At 49.2% G+C, this 20554-nt stretch overlaps 1 protein-coding gene across 2 annotated transcripts; it reads right to left on the reverse strand.

Moving 5' to 3' along the window:
* Positions 1 to 8970: 8970 nt before the first annotated feature.
* IFFO1 (intermediate filament family orphan 1) lies at positions 8971 to 20242 on the reverse strand. Of its 2 annotated transcripts, none has more exons than XM_026090252.1 (9): positions 19999 to 20242; positions 14512 to 14572; positions 14330 to 14425; positions 13838 to 13978; positions 12677 to 12861; positions 11555 to 11663; positions 10671 to 10763; positions 10349 to 10479; positions 8971 to 9755 (listed from the first exon to the last, which is right to left on the reverse strand). In XM_026090252.1, exons 1-9 carry the CDS (start codon positions 20196 to 20198, stop codon positions 9653 to 9655), a joined length of 1119 nt encoding a protein of 372 aa, XP_025946037.1. In that variant the 5' UTR covers positions 20199 to 20242; the 3' UTR covers positions 8971 to 9652. The 2 variants fall into 2 exon arrangements, with proteins under 2 accessions (XP_025946037.1, XP_025946035.1); XM_026090250.1 differs by having other exon boundaries at positions 11543 to 11663.
* Positions 20243 to 20554: the final 312 nt, after the last annotated feature.

The raw sequence follows: 20554 nt of genomic DNA on the forward strand, positions 1-20554 counted from the left end.
TGTTAGCAGTGTTACTTTACACACACTCCAAAAACCAGTAATTTGTTACTTACCCTTGTGAGCCGAATATAATTTCTTGCTATAGTACCACTAACTTACCTCCAGATATTATCTTACTATATAAGTAGCATCTTACCTTTCTATAGCACATGAAGGAATTATTTGCAATTAAATGTATGAGGTTGCATCTCCTAGAAGAAACAATAGTAATGTGTTATATTTTACTGCATAAGATTTGAAAAGATAGCCTTCAAAGAGAAGTTGTAGCCAAATGAAAATAGTGGAAAAACACATAAATTCTAAAAATTAAATTTAACATCCTAAAAAGGTAGATGGTTAAAAAACTATGTGACAAATAAATAAAGGTAGTATTAAAACTTGTTTTTCAAATGCATCTAGGACAGGAAAGCTGCCAGTGTCCAAAGAGCCTTAAGAGTGGAAGTTATGAGAGAAGCTAAGGCCGTGGTAGAAAAGTGCATGTTTTGTGGTCAGAGGAGCTTAGGGGTGTTCCCAGACAAGCATCTTTCTTTGGAGAAGATGTGACTAAGGTGCCATTGCAAACTGAAGTGTCAGGACTTTAGACCAAATCAATAAAATGAAGAGCAGCAAACTGTCAGTACTGCGTGCCATTTGCTCAGTTATCTCAGGGATGAAACCAATGAACAGTTAACTGTGTTGCAAGCAATTTATCACTTAAATCAGCCCTGACATGGTGGGAGTGGAAAATTACAAGCGTGGTGACTATTTTAAAAAGATCATTGAGGAGTCCAGAAACCACAGAACAATATGATCTCTGCATCTGGCAATGTAGTTGAAATGAAGAATCAAGAAAAACATTAGCCAGCACCTGGTTAACCATGAATCAGTGGGGAAGTATCAGTAGTCAATATAGGAGGAAATCTGTCCTGCTTGAAGTGATCATTTCCATTCAATACCTTCAGAGCAGTTTGGAGAGTCGGGTGGCAAGGTTTGTGATTAAGCAAAATAAGGCAGGACAGTCAACGCTGAATCAGCCTGTGAAAAGCTGCAGAAGGCTCTTGTGACCAAGTGACTGGATTATTAAAATGGCAGGTGAAATTCAAGGTTGCTAAATGAAAAGTAATATGTGTAGGGGGAACAACTCTGACCCTGTAAGTCCCAAAGCCCTCCTGTAACTCTCTGCCCAGCTCGCTATCAAACTATATCAGGCAACCTTTACTGGCCTGCTCCAATTCTTAGAACAGGGAAAAAAAAATAGTTTGTAATCTCCAGTTTCTTGGTTACTGGGTTGTTTCCTGGTGTAGGCACTGGACCTACAGCACATACTAAAATCTCATTGCACGCACACGGCCTCCAGGCTCCCCATTTCCTCAGGCTTGCCCTTTCCCAGACTGACTAAATAGCCATTTAGACAGTCCTTATGGAGTGACCTTAGGCATTGAGCAAGACTTCTCGCTTTCCTTTTTGGCAGGGGGAGGAAGGAAGGGGGGGGGGAGCAAAAGAGAATAAACTCTTCACTTTCAAGGCATTTTTCTTTAGCCTGGAATCAGGTTTAGGATTCTTCACTCCATCTACTCCAAAATAGGAAGCAAAGTGAGACAAATCTCACCAGCATCACATGGGAATAAAATATGTTTAATGCTATCACAGGCTTCAGTGTCCAGCTGAGAACTCACACAAAGCTGCTTGCAAGCCCTGCTCCCTAAGCCTTTCCAGAGTTCCTGGTATTGTCCCAGATATGGCGAGCCACTGTAGTGGAAGGCTTGACATTTCTTGTTCTTAGATGTATCTATGTATAGCTTAAATATGGGCTATACATTTCTATAGCTATTGAGCCTATGTTTTGGCTCTGTTTAAAAATGTATTATATTTTAAAGCCTCTTGGGATGTTGACTATGACATTTACCCCTTTTGAGACTGTCGCTTCTCAAAAATGGTATCAGGTTCGTCTGTCAGCTCTCATCTCTCCATAAATTCATGCAGACTTTCCATTTTTTTCTGATTTCTAGTCCCTACACACACACACGCGCGCGCGCGCACACACACACCCACACACCCACACACCCTGGTTTCTCATTGGTTTTCGTACATGTGCTGTCAGGCTAATCCCTTAGGTCACTTGGTTCACCTATTCACCCAGTCTTCTTTAAATGAGTCTTTCCCCGATTCATTTAAAAATTGACATCAGCAAACCAGGGATTTCAGCACCACTAAGGTTGGAGTGCTTTGCAAAATACTGTTTGCAAGAACGCAGCTGCAACACTCTGCTTTTTCCAGAATCACTTACTCCATCTCCCCCAAGCAGTCTGAGGTTTTGCATGATGCCTTCTTTATAGCTATGGCCTCCTATGCAACCTCTGTGGATTCGACTGTTCTAGACTTCTGTGTGCCAGTCAGCTGTGCCTGGAAATGTAAAAAATGTTTATCCTGAATGGATCTTGTCAAAGAGCCTCTTTAATTACTAATGGCCTGGAAAGTGCTTCATCATTCTCCTGTGACCACATTCTGCTCTTTTCAAATACAGAACAAACATGTCTGGTGAACACTTCTCCTTTTTGCCTCATTTAGATCTTTTTTTTTTTTTAAATCTCAGTCAAGATAAAGGCTTATATTACTGCTAGGATTGATTTTTCTTTAACAGAATTAAAACAACTTGTTAGGGTCCTTAGACATCCAACTACGGGTATTTTTTTCTTGAGGTCTTCAGCTACTCATATCATCTTTTTATACACCTCAATTATTTTGTTGTGCCTCTATTCTTCTGCCCTCCCTCCCCATATTCCTTGTAGTTATTATAGTATCAAGGTTTAATATTATTATTAATTATTCCTAAGTACTTTTGTAACATGGCCACTAACCCAAGAAGTGTTTTATCTTCTCCTGAGTCTTAAATCAGAGCTTTTTGGATAACTGAAAAAACTCTCTTTTCCAAGGATCTCCCCTTAATCACACTTTTCTATTATTTCTTATAATCAATTTCCCTGTAAGAAAGGACTGTATAATATCATCCAGTCCTCTATTATGATATTTTTGTCCTGAGTGATGTCTGATTTGTTTTTAAACTAGTCACTTTGAAGAATCAAGAGTATAAACTATCAGGCTGGATTTTATTCATCTGGAATATTATCTCAGTTCATCCCTCATCTTTAAGCAACCATCAATTCTAACTCAATCTTTGCCTGTCATAAGGACATCTAAAATCATTGCTTTACCTGAGCATGCCATCCTTTCTACCAGCTCTCTGAGAAACTCCATTGCATAGCATCTCCTTCAGGCTCCCCAGCCGGAGTCTTCCATGACAACATAATTTCCTTTTTTACACAAAGCAGAGAGGTACTTAAGAAATAAATGACTGTTTTTTTGTTGGCTGATTCAGGAGTATATAAGAGACCCTTAAAGGCTTTGATCAACACATGTATGAGATCCTCTTGTTCTGCTGTTAGTTGTAAAGGGAATGTGATTTTTAGCATATCTTGCAACCCCCAATCCACAACTGCTCTTGCCTATTCTACCTTTATAAATGGATTAGACCAGTGAGCTAGCCATTTTATGATGTGGCTGGAGAATTTTTAAAATGTCAGTTCACCAAATTTCTTCCTATCCTGAAAATTTCTATTTCATTTCGCATGTTGTCCAGATGGATAGCTTTCTCTGGATGCTGAAAATGTTGTCTCTTCCCATATGGCGTGACATTGGTTCAATCTGATCATGACATCACTTATTGGCTTCTTGAGCTCCTTTTCCATAGTGTTAACTTATTATCTTACCAGCTCTTCTAGTTGCTTTCCAAGCTCTGAAATCTATCCACTCACAATCAGAATATCTACAGCATCTTCTCCTTGTTCACCTGTCTCAAGAGAAAGTGGCCCGATCATTTATAAAATCCCAATCTATCTAAAACAGTTCTTACAATCTCTTACATCCTTTGGAAGACTTTCAAGAGTGACTAGACTTCCATAAAATTGTCTATAGCCCATGCAGTTCTCCATGCTGTCTTACCATTGCTCCCAGCATTAATCACCACCAGGGACTTGTCAGTGACTTCATGAGCCTGTCCATGCCTCATTCACATTTATCTCCAAGGAGACAGCACTCCACTGTATTCTGTGTAATTTCTGACCTCTGTTCTTAAAAGGAGGTTCTTACCGGTAACCTGAGTATTTGACATAGTTGACATCATAGTTGATTATCATGTGCAGGTTCGGGAGGCTCTGTGCCACAGGTACCTAAGACTGGGGTCTGTTTTAGCCTGAGAAGTACCTGTACAGGGCACTCTGGCCCCGCCCTATGTGCCAAACCAATGCACAGTTGTACCGGGCCCAGCAGACCTTCATGAGCTCTGCTCATTTTAGCTTACTCTCCAAAGGAAAGAGATGGAATTACTGAAGCAAAGAGGAGGTGGCCCTGAAACAAGTGCATGCTTGTACCATAGGTCCCAAGCAGCTCTGGTGACTAAGTAGCATCTTCTTCCATCTCCTGTTCTGATTTAGAGGGCTTCCAAGAGATGGCCTCCCAGTCACCCATCCCACCACAATCCTGAAGTCAGTGGTGAAGTTCTTTTTGCAGACAACCTCAGCATAGTCTGCACCATTCCCTGGCTGCTCTTACGTTCATGCTTGATGAAGGCATGAGTGACATTCCAGGTGGTGACTCTGCAGCTGAAGATTAAAAAGCTGGAGATATTAAAAACACAACTAGGGCTCCAAGGGAGGGGGTCTCACCATCCAGTGCTCCACCTTGGCTGATTCATAGCAGACTTTAAACATGGCCTGTCATCTGTTCTCAGCCCCTTTTGCAGAGCTGGTCCATGTCTCTCTCTTTAGAAGACACCAATGACCACCTAAGCCACACCTAAGCATATAAAGTCTAAGACCTTCTTGAGAACAAATGAAGCTTTTGTGGCAGAGCTATGAGGCTTATTAATCTTCTAGCTGAAATCCAGAAACAAGACCAAACTTCTATGCAGCTTAGATCTCTCCCACCCTCCTGGTTAAGAGACAAGATAAATGGAATAATGAACAGGTTACTGAGGGCTCAAAAGTTGTTCCAATAAGGCTGTCAGCACCACATTTAGGTCCATCTAAGGAATCCTGAAACAGGGAAAAGCTAACTCACACAAAGCTGAGTACTGTGGGACTGACGACAAAGAGCCCTCGGCAGAAGGGTGCTGGGTGGAAACTACTGGTAAGTGGACCTTAACTGAACAGAGAGACAAGTCAGACTTTTTCAGTTCTGAGATATGATCTAAAATAGACAGAATCAAGGGTGAAGTGAAGGGAGGGAGAGGGTTCACATCTGCCTGAACACAAGGAGGAAGATCTTGGCTATTTAGTGGTTAGATAGCTGAACCCATTCTGGAGCCAGTAAGAACATTCCACAGCCATGTGGTGAGGTGCAAGGAGGGTAGGTGCTCCCTGACCTCTCTATGGAAAGAGCTGTGAGTCTTCATGAGGAAACTCATGTGCCTTACAGCACAATTCCTAGCACCTTCTGTTGAAGTCCCTTGCCAAGAGGCTGATCTCAGCACAACTTGCATGTAGTATAGCAGCCAAGACAGAGAACTGTGTCTTTCACCCCAACTCAAAGGCTGATAGGGTCCCTTGGTGCCTCACAGAGGTACGATAATGACAAGTGGGTCTGTTCCAGTTGGGGGACAGCCCTTGCCTCAAAGGAATGAACGTTTTTATGCCACTCCCATTGCTGATATAGACGTCAAGCATGTTCTCACCTACACACAATAGCCCAAATGTTGGGGAGGGAGAAGACAGAGCAATCACTAGCAGGTTGGTTTGCCATGTTCCTAGGCTGCCTAAGTGAATCTCCACCAGCAGGTACTTGTGTAGGGTGGGGAAGCTGAACCAGCCTGCCTAAATATTCAGTGGGAGGACCTCACCGCCAATCCAGAGAGATATGATCCTAAAAGGATGGTCTTGGACAGCTATTCACAGAGGTGACCAGACAGCACCCACATCTGAAGACTCCTGAGATGGAAGCTGAGAGAGGGACTGCCTGGATGGGTAGTCCCAGAAGCTCACTCCATGGGACACCATTCAGCAAGACACATCCTTACTTGACCTATACCTGGGCAATAAACCTGTTCACATTAATGCATGGACACTGAGCAGGACAAGCCTTTGTCCCCTGCGTGCCAAGGTCTGTGCTGGTGTGCTAGGTACCACACTAGGTTCAGCTGAGACATGTTCACCAGTGAGCACAATCAGCTGGAGACAGTGAGTGACCCCCTCCTCTAAAGTTCATTTCATCACCTCATCCGCTGGGTCAAGGATAAGAAAAGGCCCCCTCCACCCACTCAAGCTGCCCCTGCAACTGAGACCTTGAGAAAGTCCAGGCCAAATGCAAAGATTTTGAATGGGTTGTGGTCCAGGGGTAAAGGTGACACATGATTATTCCTTGTGAGATGAATACAGACCAGAAGATGTTCAGAAAGATCGAGCAGCAAGACCTGGGTCTCCTCTAAACAGTTTCTTCCAATATTGCTTCTTAAGCAAGTGCTGGTGAGAGCAGTCCTGGACAAGGGGATGAGGTGAGGGAGATGAGATGCAGCATAGTGCTGTACAGTTCCTAGTTATTACAGCACCTGGCAGAGTTCATGCTGGAGAAAAGCAGGCTAGATACTCCCCAAAGAAAGGAGAGGAGCCCTCAGGGAAGAGTTAAATAAATGGAAGATCCACTTCTCCTCATATCCAGCATCAAAGATGTAGAATTATCACTGAGGGATAGACAGACACGCAGAAGAGATGGTCTGGCTAACACTGAAGGCCTGGGGCTGTGCTTCCCACACTGAAGCTAAGAATCAGTGTTGCAAGTCCTGCCAGTGGGATCTCATGGGCTTTCACACTGGTAGAGGGAAGAGCCTATTGCTGGCAATACAATTCACCAGTAAATAGCATCTTGCACACCTGTGTAGGGAAGATCTCTGTTTCATTGAAGATAAAAGTCTGACAGTAGTGTGGCACTCAGATCCTCATGTGTTCTGGTACACAGGGGTCTGACAGCAACAGATGCTTCTCTAGGCAAAAATTTCTAGAGGCAGAAAAGTTGGTCCTTCTGTACTTGATGTTTGAAATCTATTAGAGTACATCCTCGACAGTCCTGTGGGTTTCTTCAAGGACAGGTCATAGGCCAAGACATGTGTGTCATGGATTATGCACAGAGGAAGCTAGACTTAGTCAGCCAGACAATCACAGAGATCTCTGCATCAGAAAAAGGGCAGGAAAAGCTGCAAAGAAAGGTATGGGAAAGGAAATTTGCAAGCACCAGAGAGCCTCTGGGCAGGATGTAAAATGATCGGACAGCTACTGTGTGTGAGGGATCCTCTCTCAAAAGAAAAAGCTTGGGCACAGATTAATGTACTTCCTCTGTTTTTTTGTTCTTTTAGGAAGGAAAAAAAATTAGAAGGGAAGAGAGAAAGTAACCAAAAACAATCAGGCAAGGTGAAATGGAAGAGAGGCTGCAGTTAGAGCAAATGCCCTGTCTCATGACAGGCAGCTGAGGGGAGCCAGGGCCCAAGGCACATACCTCCTATCTGTCTGTGCAACAGCATGTTATGAGGGCAGAATGGGAGCACACTTCTGCTGCTATTAAACACTCTTCCAGCTTCCTGATGAAAGGTAAATGCAGCACCCAAAAGCTGGATCCCAGCAAGAGCAGACTATCACCTAAAGAATGGCAATTTCCCAATACCATAAGCAGTGCCCCAGCTGTATCCTGGCCTGGAGGTTTACCCAGCTACTAACTTGTCTTGTAATTTGCACAGGTTCACTTACCCACGCCCATTAGCCAATCTACCCAGATAGTTTAAGCTAAGCTGAAATGCTAACACATGCCTTAACATACCTTGCAGGCACACGCAAAGGACCTCACCCTGCTTAAATGCTGACCCTCTGCATTGTGTTGTGCAGATGTGCAAGCGCTCACAGCCCAAGTGCATGGGAGCATTAGTTACACAAGCCAAAGCTGTGGAGCTATCTATGGAGATAAACTGTTGTATTCCCTCCACCCCCCTCATTTTATCATCTACCTTACCTAATCTTATAGAGGATCCAAACTCCCAGATTTACTTCCAGAGACCCTGCAAAATTATACCACAATCTACTTTATCTTCCCTTCCTGGCCTTTTCTAAGGAGCATTTCTCTCTGGAGCTTCACCTGCCTGTGCTATGCAGCCTGACTCCACTGATCTGCAGATGATCTGGCAAAACACTATCTCACAGCATGTCACCAATCCCCCCCTCCCACCCTAGAGGATTCAAATGTCACATCACTGGAGGAAGAGGTGTAAGGTCTAGGCAGGTAAATGCCACAAGGGGTGGTAGGACAGGGGAAAACCCATCTGTGATTATGCCTGGGTTAGACATGGGACTGAGGAAAGGTGAGAAGACGCTCATCCGCAGAAGAGCTGATGCAGCAGAAAAGACCAAGCTATTAGACAGGAAGGTTCACAAGGCACAAGCCAGCTTCAGTTTTGTTTCCTCAGTAGAACTGTGGTCAGAATTGCTCAGTCATTCCTTCCCTCTGCCCTCAGCATCAGCCCCCTGCTAACCATTGATATTGTGCAAAAGCAAGTGTTTTTTAAAAAACAGGAATTGGGAGAAAGTTGAGTGAGGACGCACACATTACCTTGTGGCAAAGAGGCACAGATGCATCAGAAGCAGGTGCCATCAGTGTTGGTTCTGACAGAACAACTTGGTTCAGTTTTATTTTTAACATGGAGTTCGGTCCATGCAGTATTAATGTTACACATGGTCCTTGGAGGGTTTGTGACTCCAGAAACAGGGATCTCTTTGCCAACTTTCTCCTGCTGGTGAGACCAGGCATATCTGAGGGACAGAAGCATCCCTGAGGGAGGTCCCAGCTGAAGTAAGCTTGGAACAGGATCTGGCAGAGAAAGCCCACAGGGAATTTCTCTGCCTTCAAGTAGCACATTCCAGCACCTGCTGCAGCACAGTGAGAGGTCACACCCAGAGAAGCTGTAGAAAAGGTAACTGTCCCATTTAATGATCCCTCATTTCCATAACAAACACATACATGTGCGTCACACACGCACCACAAACGCGGCAAAGCAAAGTGCATGGTGAGCAGGACTCAGTCTCTGCCCTGGAGGAGGAGAGGCTCTTGGTACCTGGTGTGGCGTGGTGCAGGGACCACACACATGCTCAGTGAGCAGTAAGGATAGAGAGAATCCAGGCCTCGGTCCAGTTGGCACCAGTATCAGGTCCAGTTTGCAGAGAGGTACAGCTCTGGTTCTGCTTCTGTGCGGCACAAGGTGGGCAGGAGGGAGGGGGCAGGTCAAGTACACCAGGACAGAGGCTGGAGGAGGTGGGCTTGGGAGGACCTGGGGACAATTCCTGGAGAACAGTGCTGTGGTAAATGTGGAGCCTCCCTGTCTGAACCGCAGTTAAACCAAAGCAGGGAAAGGGAATAGAGAGGGGGGTTGAAGGATGAGGAGACCAGATAAGGGCCCTCAGGTCTATCTAGCTATTCCCATTTACAGGCCATCCTGTGTGCGGAGATTTGCCAACCACTCCCAAATGGGGATGGCATGGATGACAGAAGTTTACCAGAGGCTCCATGTCCCTCTTAGTCTCTCCCAGGCATGGCTCAGACAACCCTTTGCCAGGAAAGGGAGCTGAAGGAACAGGGCCTCCCCTAATTATCTGATGGAGGCATCACTCGGGGGATCACGGTCAGACTCCTCACTCTCCTCGTTCGGGGCTGATTCACTGTTTGAGGCTGGGGTGAAGGCAGGAGACTTCCTGGAAAGAAGAATAAAGGGCTGTGGTCAAATCAGTGCTGAGGAGAAGGGGAAGGGCCAAGCATGCCCTCCAGTTGGGGCACCAAAGTGAGGAGAAGAGAAGCTGAGATACCCCATCACTCCCCTGGGGCTCGTGCAGGCCAGTGGGAATCCTTGGGTGCTGGGGGAGATGCCAGAGGAGCCTGCTCAGAGCAGGACCCGGGCAAGTTATGTGAGGCTAGGGGTGAGAGTGAGAGCCCACCACAGATGTGCCCAGCTTGGAGCCACCCTGGCTCCACACTCCCATGAACCCATACAATGTCCCTGCACAGTGGCAGCTCCTCTCTCTGTCAGGGGTGTCATGGCCTCTTTACACAGTTGCCTGTCAAAACTGACCCATGTGCAATTCACCTTATGAAGACATGGCACCATGACCTATGAGGGTGCTGGTCACTGGAAATACAATGGCCCTGGATCTAGGGACTGTCCTGTCCCCAAGCCACACCAGGACAGGGTAGGGAGTACTACTGAGTGCTGTCAGCTCCTAGTCACCACCACTCTGGCTCCAGTCCTTGCCCAGAGCACAGGTATCCTGGCCCTCCCACTCAAGCTCACCTGTCCCCAGACTGAGTGATGAGCCGCCGGCAGGTCTCCATCTGTACATCCAAACCCCGCTTCATGCTGCACATTTCCATGTACTCATGCAGGTGCCGGTTCATGTCATTCTTGGCTGTGGCCAGCTCCAGCTGCATAAGGGAAGCAATGCAGAGATGAGCACAGGGTGCAGTGCAGAGCAGGGGGCATGACCAAATCCTAGGCTGCCACCCCCCATTATCAACTACCTGCTCTAGCAGTTTGTTTCTTCCTCCTCCAGGGACCCACTCCCTCATTTCCCACCCTTTTATGTCATGTCCTCCCCACTTCCTCCTCCTCCCACCTCTATTTGGTCGATGGTTTCCTGATATTCCTTCTCACGGCTCTTGAACAATGACTCTGTGTCCTTGATCACCTTCTCCAGGCTGTCATCCTGCTGCTGGGGAGAGGAGACAGCACGTTTAGAGGCAGAGAGATGTCCAACATGAGGAACCAAAGGAAAGAGAGAGAAGTTAGAAAAAGAACTGTCAGCATCAGAAAAAGAGGAGAAATAGAAGCAGTGTAGTCAGACAGAATGATAAACAAGGTAGGACTCAGTCCCAGCAACTTGGGGTAAAGAGACCTGAGACTTAGCACCTTGGGCAGGCAGTGAACGCTTCAGCCCAGAAAAAGCCCAGCAATGCACAGAGCTACTGGGGAGTGCAGTAGATGCACAGAGCAAGTCCAAACACAACACGTCCCCAGTGGACTGCTAGGGTCAAAAGTCACAAAACAGCAGAGGTTTTGGCTAGACTGAGGCCTGAGCTTGGGCTGAGGTTGCTGCCCTGCTCAAAAAGCAGGAAGTTGGGCTGGAGAGACCAAACAGGGACCCGCCAGAGTCCAGAGCAGAGAGAGGCAGTCTCTCTTCTCAAGGGGCTGCAGCTGGGACAGGCACCTCTCCCCTGGTGTGCAGACCATGCCTTTAGCACACCTTTCAGTCTAGAGGCCTCTGCTCTGCGTAACAGTGAGAAGTGAGGCCCTTCACAAGGATGTGGTAAGGCACTCAAGAGAAGGAGCGAGGGGAAAGTACCTGTACAGGCCTCTAAGGGATGGAAGGGCTGAAGTTTGGTCTTTGAATGAGCATCTCTCCAGGCTCAAGCAGGATCAAGTTTCTCTCCCAGAGAGAAAGTGCAAGCCCAGGCCTGAATCTGACGGAGAAGCTGACACTACCGTTACCTCCCCCTGCACCTCTGCAGCTGCAATGGCATATCCTGAGAAATCCTCCCAGAGGAGCAGTGTTTCTTCCGTCTCCTCCCACGTAAGGCTGTCACAGTCATCTTCAAAGTCATATTCCCTCCTGGAGACAAGGGAAGAGCACTTCAGCATTGAACAGAAAACTCTGAGCAGGGAGAACAGTAAGGGGCAGAGGGCTGGATGCTGCCTGTGCCCATTCCGCAGGCTTTGCCCCTGCTTGCAGGCAGTGCTGTAACCATCAGGGGTCCTGGCCTGGGTGAGCTCAGGCCTGCCCACAACTGACAGCTGACAGGGAAGGGACTGACTTTATGATCAGGAGCCCCAACAAATGCAGGTGATGACTCATAAAACCTAGGAATGCTGCTAATAGGAGGGATGTGGAGGGGATATGCTGTTGCTCAGCATGCCACACACCACCCCAAAAGGGCATGACTACAGATGCGAGGGCACAAGGGAAACTGAAGCAGGCCTTTTGGCAAAATATACCTTACGCACGCTCCTCATGGGGAGGGGAGCAAGCTGGGAGCACCCTCCCACAGGACCTAGACGGACCAGGAGTACAAAGAAGCAGCACAGCTATAGGGTATAGCCAGATGCTGGACCAGTTCCCTACCCACAGTACAGGAGGGCTCAGGTCCTGGTCTCCTGCGAGGTCAGACCTACCAGGTACAGCTGTAGAGCACAGGACATAAGTACTGCTCTGCAGCAGCAACTGCCTTCTCAGCCTCTTCCAAAAACAGGAGCTGCAGACTGCTCCTGTTCCATACCTCCCAAACCAGCAGCCTTCACACCCAGGGCACACACGAGGAGTGTGTGGGGCCACTGGGGCCAAGAAAGGCTGTTGCACCATAAGGACATGCGCTATTACAGGGCCTATTCAGGAGTGCGGCAGGCCACTTTCCCTGGCTGTGGCATAAAGCCACAGCCTATGCCCACAGCTGGGCTGGCCACATGTCACGTCAGGCCACGGAGTTGGAGTGGGGGGCTCAGCGCTGCACCGGGAGTAGGGGAAGCAGGGGAGCAGCGGTCAATTTGCACAACTGTCTTCCTCAATGCAGGATAGCAGAGGTGTGGAGCTGCAGTGGGTGGGCTGGAGCAAGGCTGGGCCACACTCACAGCTGGTTTAGCATTCTCTGCATTTCCTCATTGATACTCATGGCTGTGGTCTCATCCTCCTCTTCCTCTTCAGGTTTTCGGGAGGCATCACTCTCTGAGAGCGAGGTGTCTTCGTCGCTGACCTGCTTCCGTTCCCGCTTCCGCCCCACCGAGGCTGGGACCTTAACGGGAGACAAGTGCAGAGACTACAGAAACGAGGCCGGGTCCGAGGTCAGGAGTAGGTAGTTGAGAGGAGATGGAGAGAAAAGGAATGGTGGAGGGACAGAAAGATAGGGAAAGAGAGATGGAAAGAAAGAAAGGAAGAAAGGAAGGAAGGAAGAAAAGTGAGAGAAAGAGAGAGAGAGAGAGAGAAAGACAGGCTTATTATGATCAGGTTAAAGATGGTGCAATGGCTAAAATGTTTTTAGCATTTTCTAAAATTAAAACTAAGCAACTAAAGATGGAATCTATGAATATGATGAGAAAACAATGTGGTTTTATTGCAGAACACAAATCACCCACCACCTTGATTCAGAGACAGAGACAAGTACAGCAAAAGAGACAGGAAAAAACAGACAGAGTCTAAAAAAAGTGAAATATGTCAATTTTTACAGTCCGACCTTATTTTACAGAAAGTTTATAGTTTGTACACTTTCTCAACTGAATGAAACTAACCAGCTGCTTCTGTAGGGAAAAAAGAGAGAAAGGCAGCAACATCCAGAAAGAGAAAAGAGAGACAGAGATAGAGAAGAGAGACAGAGACAGAGAGAAGATGACGGAGAGGGGAGGGGAAGGAGAGAGATGGAGTTAGAGACAGACACTCAGGCACCTTATCTCCCTCCTGCAACTGCTTCCCTATCACTGTGGGGTCCCAGGGCCCAACACTACAGAACAAAAAAAGGTTGAGGGGACTCTTGATGCCTGAAGCAACATTTGGAGCATCTGCCTCCTCTCTGTGCCCTTTTACCTGATGCTCCCAAAGCACAGCATCCGAGCGAGAGAGAGAGAGAGACAGAGAGACAGAGAGACAGAGCGAGCAAGGGACCACCTGGAGCAAGGGTCAGGGTGACCAAGTGTCTTCCCTAGCAGGGACATGTTGTTGTCTCAGCCTTCTCCCTCCTTTGGGAACACTTCTCCCCAGAGATGTCTGCCAAATCTGGGTCAGCAGCAGGCACATCTCACCTGAAACATCTTGATCATGTCCTCGCAGTTCCGCTGCTGTGCCACGTCACACAGCTTGGCAGTGATGTCAATACGCCGGCAGATGTCCATGTCCACCTTCATGGCCTTCTCTTGGATCTTGGTGTCCAGCTCCGTGATGTTCTGAACCCACAAGGACCATCATGGCACCGCAGGAGTGGGACAAAGGAGGAGGAGGATTAGGCAAGGCACACAGCAGTCGGAGCCTTCATGTTCCTATTGGCAATAAAAGTCCCCATGCTCTGGGACCGCATTCACCTTCCCTCTGAGCTCACCACACCCAGGACCAACCCTGTCAGGCTACCTGTGTGCTGGACGTGCTCCACCAAGCAGCTTTGATCTAGCACAGCTGCACTTCTGTGCAGGCCCTCTCTCCTGTGAGTCTGCCACTGCTTTGAGGAAGTGCAAAGCAGCCTGGTGCCCACCACTCTAGCAGGCAACCGCTGCCAGGGTGGAGAGGGGTCAAAGACTCACATTGCTCATCAGTCCCTTGAAGACAACAAGCTCTGCCTTGAGCTGCTCCACCTTCATAGCCAGTTCCTCTTGGCATGCTTCAGCCTCTTGGGCTTCCTGCCCCAGAGTAGAGAGAGACACGCCAGTCAGTGTCAGCATGGGGCAGCTGCTGTACAAGAAAAGGGGGGGAGAGGGCTACGCACCTCCTGCAGCTCAGCCACTCGGTCCTGAAGCTGGACACGCACTGTGTACTCCTCTTCCCACCTACGGAGACAAATGTGCTGGTCAAATCCTGACTGCCTCGCATTGCTGGCTGCCGGAGAGGGTGGAGTGGCAGCTGCAGGGTCCCTCCCTCACCCCAAAGCTATCCATGAGGAGGTGACACTGGCACCAAGGGTGGGCAGGAGGAATACACCCAGGAATGCAACACTGTTTCCAGGCAGCTACAGCTGCCAAATGCCCGTCAGCTCTCCTGGCCGCAAACCCAGCCCCACAATGCTCTCCACTGACCTCACTTTGTGTGTGCCAACTCTTATCTGCTCCATGCCAGGGGGAGCTGGGGACACCAACTGCAGGCTCTGTGTGGCAGCTGCATCACACTCCCTGCTGCACCAGAGCTGGTCATCAGGCTGACCCAGCCTGCTGGCCTCTCTGTCCACCCTCCACCCCAGCTGGCCTTGGGTTACATTAGGTTGAGCTACCACATACAGTAATGGGCTTCGGGCTTTTCTGGACATGGCAGAGTTGGACCAATCTGTCCAGAAGCGTGAAAACTAATCTAATACCAGGCCATGTTACAGCATGAATAGTTGTGCTGTGCTTCAATACAACAGGCTGCTGTCCTGACTAGACTAAAGCAGAGGGCTTCCCTGCACCGGGCCACACTGCCCTGGCAGCAATAAGACTCTTCTCAGCTGCATTACAGCATAACAGGTTGGATTAAAAAACACTGTTTTGTCCTGCATGGGAGAATCCATCATGCTTCCATTTTATTCAAGGCTGCACCATGTTAGCCAGCCCACAGATAGACTGGATTAGTGGTGGGTGCTATATTAGGCTCTGTAGCTTTGCAAAAGACTGTGCTAGGCTGAGTTGCAAGGTGCCTGGCCTTTCTATACAAAGACACATTGCAAGGCAATGGACTCTGTTATATTTCGCTGCCATGAGATCATCATCTTGAGTCACGCTGCAATGTTGGTCCAACGCATGTTTTGCTGGGAGGCCACCAGGCTGTACTGCTGTTTGCCAAATGACTGCATCACAGAAAGCAAATGGGTTGGCACGTGCTCCATGCCCACTGCTCTACTGTGTGGTGCAGTACAGTGCAGGGTTGCTGTACTCTCACTCATCTTCCAGTTCTTCTGGGAAAGTGGAATTTCTCTAGGAAGGCAAGCAGAGCTGGGTCCTTCCCAGTGATGTCATCTGTCTTGTTTTTATTTAACGCTTGCAAGCACTGACACAGCCACTGTGACCCCAGCTTTTGAAGTTGCACAAGGACACGAAAAATCTCTGCACATCCTTATTTACAGCAAGTTTGAAAAATAAATCCTAAGATTTAGGAAACCAGAAAGCCCAAGAAAAGCCCTCACGTTTGTTATCTCAGGGTATCAAGACAACCTTACAATTTGGGAGAGTCCTGATCTATGGATTTCTAGGCCCTTAAAGCTGGCAATGCTTCTCCTTATCCCAACAAAATGAAAGTGCTCAGTCCTAGTACTGGTGCTGGCTCCATCCTACAGCTACAGAAAGGGAGTCCCTTTGTGGGAAGGAAAAGATGAAGAGAGAGGGAAGGAGAAAGTTAAAAGGTAGAATTTCCTTATATGGGAACTGTTCAAACAAGGCTTCTGTCCCTGGGGAGAAAACGCATTCCACCATACAAAACATTTTCAGCATCTTCCTCTGCGTGAAGCTTACTCTCTTTTTTGGTCTCTGCCTCTCTCTGGGCCTACACAGCCTGGACTCACTGGGGAAGGAGATTGCACCAGCAAATACTTGAAATAATTCATTTCATGTTGACATTGTGATGAGTACAGATTGGATAAATTCTGATTTAACCAGGCAGAAGGCACCAATGATTCTCACTGTAAACAACAAATCTGCATACCCATCCTTTACGAACCTCTTTCTTGCTCTGTTTCTGCCTGGCTCCTTTTCTCCCAGTCCATTCTGCAATGCACCACTCCTAATAATAACCTGACTGCATCACTGCACCCACAGCTCAGAGCAGCTGGGAGTCTATGCCAGGTTGCTGCTGGCTGGAAGCGAGACTCCCTCATATAACCCCAGCTCACAGCTTCCCTGCCCCAGTCCAGTGGAGCATACCCTCAAGTTCTGTCTCCTGGCCAAGGGGAGATGCACATCCTTCCTGTGCCACTACAATGCAGCAACCTGCCCGAATGCAGAAATATGGGGGGAAAACAGAACAAGGGTAGGAGGTCCTCAGCACCAGACAGACACAGTCACTTCCTTACCAGTTACAGGCCAACTCTCCCAAAGCTGCGGCATGACAAGACGCAGTCCTGTCTCCACAGCCCCCTCCCCCGCTCCGCCCTCAGGTATGTGTCCTTCTGAAGAAGCTCACATAGCAAAATAAACTCCCATACCTTTAAAAATCCTGTTCATCGCAAACACTGGACTGCCTTACTGCACTGCACAGCTACTGTACATTGGTGCTACAGGATACTATACAGATTGCTTGGTGCTCGAAGCTGTGCATTTCCCTTTTCCATGTTTGAACTAACTTTGAATTTAACCTTAACTGTCAATTTCCTGCAGACTGGTGCACTGTCTTGCAGGGCAATTAAAGCACACCTATAACATAATGCTACTCATCCCCCACCCCTGTGCGGACTTGCAGCATCCAAAGACAAAAACTATTTGGAAATGCAGATGTAGCAGACAGACAACAGGTCTGATGAGTCTCTCAGATTCCCGGCCCTTGGCAGGTTTGTAGGCTGCTCACAGCCACCCTTTGCCCCCCTCCAGAGCACGTAGTCACAGTCTCCTCCCTCGGTTCTGCCCTTCCCAAGCCTGGCTCCTGCAAGCCACTGTATCCCTTCTCATCCCTCCCCAGTGCTCCTGCACTCCCTGTGAGAGCCTAGACTTTAACTTAAAGCACTGCACATCTGAAGAGAAGCTCCTCCTGCTGCACTGCTCTGCAGGGAGCAGGGCCTTCTTCTGCAGCTGTGTAGAGGCAACGCTGCCCTACAATCCACAGGCTGCTTCAGAAAGCACAAGCTTCACTGTCAAAGCCTCAGGGCAGAGGAACGGGAAATCCTGTGTTAATGCGATCCCTTCGCTCTGCCCCCCGCTCAGATGGTAAAGAGCTACCTGGGGATGACAGACCACGTTGTTCCTGTAGTAGATCAGAGCCTGGTGTGATAGAAAGGTCTCTGCTCCAGGGGAGCAGAGGAGGATCTCAGGGTCTGTCATCATCAAGGGAAGAGTGTGGAAACAGGATCCTCCTATCCCATTCCCATATTTGGGACCATAGGAGCCATGGCCATGCCTTTCAGAAAGTTCCTGGTGTAGGAAAGGGTCTGGGGGTGGGATCTGCTTTCTCCCAGCTCCTGGTAACACAGTCTAAAAATAGGTTATACCAAGAGCATTGGCCCACAGGCTTGCAGCAGCTCCCGATGGCTCCCCTTGCCCTCACCCCACGTCCCCACTTCTTCCATCACCTTCCCCAGTGGGCTTTGCCAAAAGCTGCTTCCGGAGCAGGACAAGCGTGAAAAGCTCTCCTTGCTCCCAAAGCTTCAGTAGCACCAACAAACCAAACTTGCCTGTGATTCAGGCATTGATTTGAGAGGGTAACTACACAGAGCCTCAGGAGAAGCAGGGCTTTCACAGCACTGCTCAGAAGCTCAACATCCTCTTCTGTCTTCCTTCAGCACTCTGCCACGCACTTGGCTTTCCACCTGAGCCAACCCTGCCCCAGGGAGGGGAAGCAGGAGAGTCATCTCCGCAGCCAGACACACAGCTCCACAGATCCTCTCTAAAGGGCTCTAAAGGGCTCTGCATCACCACTTCCACCAGCAGGATCCAGTCTGTTCTCCCACCAAAAGGGCTACTTGTTTCCTCCTGCACCCCTTGTCTCATGCACTACACAACTTTTGTGTGGAAAATCCAGTTTTCCTGCAGAAAATCCACTAATCTCTGCCACTGGCCACCTGCCTCCAGCTTTGAGCAGGTGAGACTTGAGCCCTCTGTGTCAAAAATGTTCCTAGCTCATATTGCCCTGATGTGGCACTAGCTTCCCACTATCTAATCTAAAAACACAAAGCAAAGAGAGCTGTCTACCCCTGGAAAAAGAACCTGACTCCTTGCTTAATGCTAAAAGTACTTAAGCATACAGAAAAGCAGTAGCAATCAGTGAGAAAAAAAAAAAGCAATGCCATTTTTTTTCCACATTCCTTCTTCAGTGCCTTTAGACCATCAGCCATTCCACAGGAAAGTCTGGTCAGCCCTTCTCATCTCATATAGCCAAAAATATAAGATTTCATCCTAGATCCCAAGCCTTGATTTTGGCACCAGACCCATAGCTCCAAAGCACCGGTCAGCAATACATTTCATGTGGGTAAAATGCAACATTTTGCCCCTGTGGCTACTTAATCATTAGTTTTTTAACTGCTTCTAAAGCATCATAAAGTGATTTTGCTTCTTCAAACTCGGTCACTCAGGGTGGTAAGAAGCCATTAATCATATTGCTCTGCCCTGTGCTCTCCCTTGAGTCCCAATCCAGCGATGCCAGCTCACTGCCTGACCTCATCCTACGTGCAGATCTAACTCGACTCAAAACAGAAGAGCTACAGGCACAGTGCAAGAATGGCGGCCACCCCATAGGAAAAAGAAAAAAGCAGCCAAGAGATTAGTTTGCATTCTCCTTCGCGCTTCTCCCAGGCACGTGCCAAGCTGCAGCTATTTTGGGCAGGAGGAAATACACCCAGGAGCAGGGTGCTGCTGCACGGCTTGCCTGCCTCTGAAGCATTTGGTGCAAGGGCACTCGCCCAGAAGAGCCCAGGCAGTAATTTCTGGGCTGTAAGAAAGAGCCAGGGAAGGAAAAGGTCTGGGGGCTCCAACAGCCCTGCCAAGGGGTTCCCCAGCACATTTATTCATATCCAGAGGGACTTCTTCCTCCCACGAGTCTCTTTAACCCAAACCAGTGCAGTGCCTTCACTGCTGCCTGCTCATCTTCCTCACTTCCTTTTGGGCTACTCTTCCTTCCCAAATGTTTCCAGATTTCCCTCCCTTTAAAGCACCAGCTCCTGGAGTCATGCTATTTCTTCCAAACTTGACCTACTTGAAAAGGCAACTTCTAGTCCTCGCACTGGGTTGAAAAGCCGGAAGAGCCGAGATAGGTATCCCAAGAAGGTTCCAACACCAGAAGGAAGGGGGGAGACCCAAAGCAACATCAGGTTTTTCTGAGTCTCAGTTTCACCTTTGAACTCCACCTCACACTTTCTGAGCTCCTGGACAGCTGGGCGGCTTCCCTGCTGCCCAAACATGCCTGCTCCTTCCTCCCACACCAGCACCCTCCTGGATGTCAGGTGAATCCCCGGCACCCTCCCACAGCCCCATGGACAGCTTTGGCCCTCTCTTCCCTCCCCGCTGCTGCCACCCTGGGATCCCCTGGCAGGACGGGGCTCGGCCCGGCCCCGGGCGCCTGCCTGGCCCGGGCCACCCCTTCTCACCTGCGTTTGTACTCGTCACGCTCCCTCTTCACCTTGGCCAGCACGTTGTAGAGGGCCCGTATCTCGGGGGTGATGGTGTCTATCTGCACGCCCACCCCGTCGGGGTGGATCCAGGAGACCCCCGGGCCCTGCACCAGGGTGGTCTCCGGCCCAGGCCCCAGCCGGCGGGCCTGGGAGAAGGACCAGATGGTGCCGGGCATGAAGCGGGAGGAGGCGGCGAAGGGGGGCGGCTGGGGGGACGGGGCGAGGGGGGCGCCGGGGTGGCAGCCGGGGGAGCCCAGCAGCCTGGCGGGCCCGCAGAGCCCCGCGGGCCGGCTGCTGCCCAGCGCCAGCCCCAGGGGCCGGATGGGGCTGACGAAGCCGGTCTGCACGGCCTGGTCGCGGCGCAGGGCCCCGCGGGGGCGGGGGCCGCCCTCCTCCAGCGCCTGCTGCAGCTGCTTCTCCAGCTGCCGGTTGCGCCGCTCCAGCTCGTGCACCTTGGCCAGGAAGCAGCGGAACCGCAGGTTGAGGGTCTTGAGCACGTTGATGTTGGAGCCCAGGTCGTTGCGTAGGGCCA

Source organism: Apteryx rowi, unplaced genomic scaffold (assembly GCF_003343035.1).
Source record: "Apteryx rowi isolate R43461 unplaced genomic scaffold, aptRow1 scaffold_853, whole genome shotgun sequence".
Lineage (NCBI taxonomy): Eukaryota > Metazoa > Chordata > Aves > Apterygiformes > Apterygidae > Apteryx > Apteryx rowi.

Coding starts and splice junctions, on each gene's coding strand:
- IFFO1 (XM_026090250.1), bottom strand. CDS start 20,198: ATGCCCGGCACCATCTGGTCCTTCTCCCAGGCCCGCCGGCTGGGGCCT. Junction 12,862..13,837: donor ACATGATCAAGATGTTTCAG/GTGAGATGTGCC, acceptor TCGTTTCTGTAG/TCTCTGCACTTGTCTCCCGT. Junction 10,480..10,670: donor AAACCATCGACCAAATAGAG/GTGGGAGGAGGA, acceptor TCCCTTATGCAG/CTGGAGCTGGCCACAGCCAA.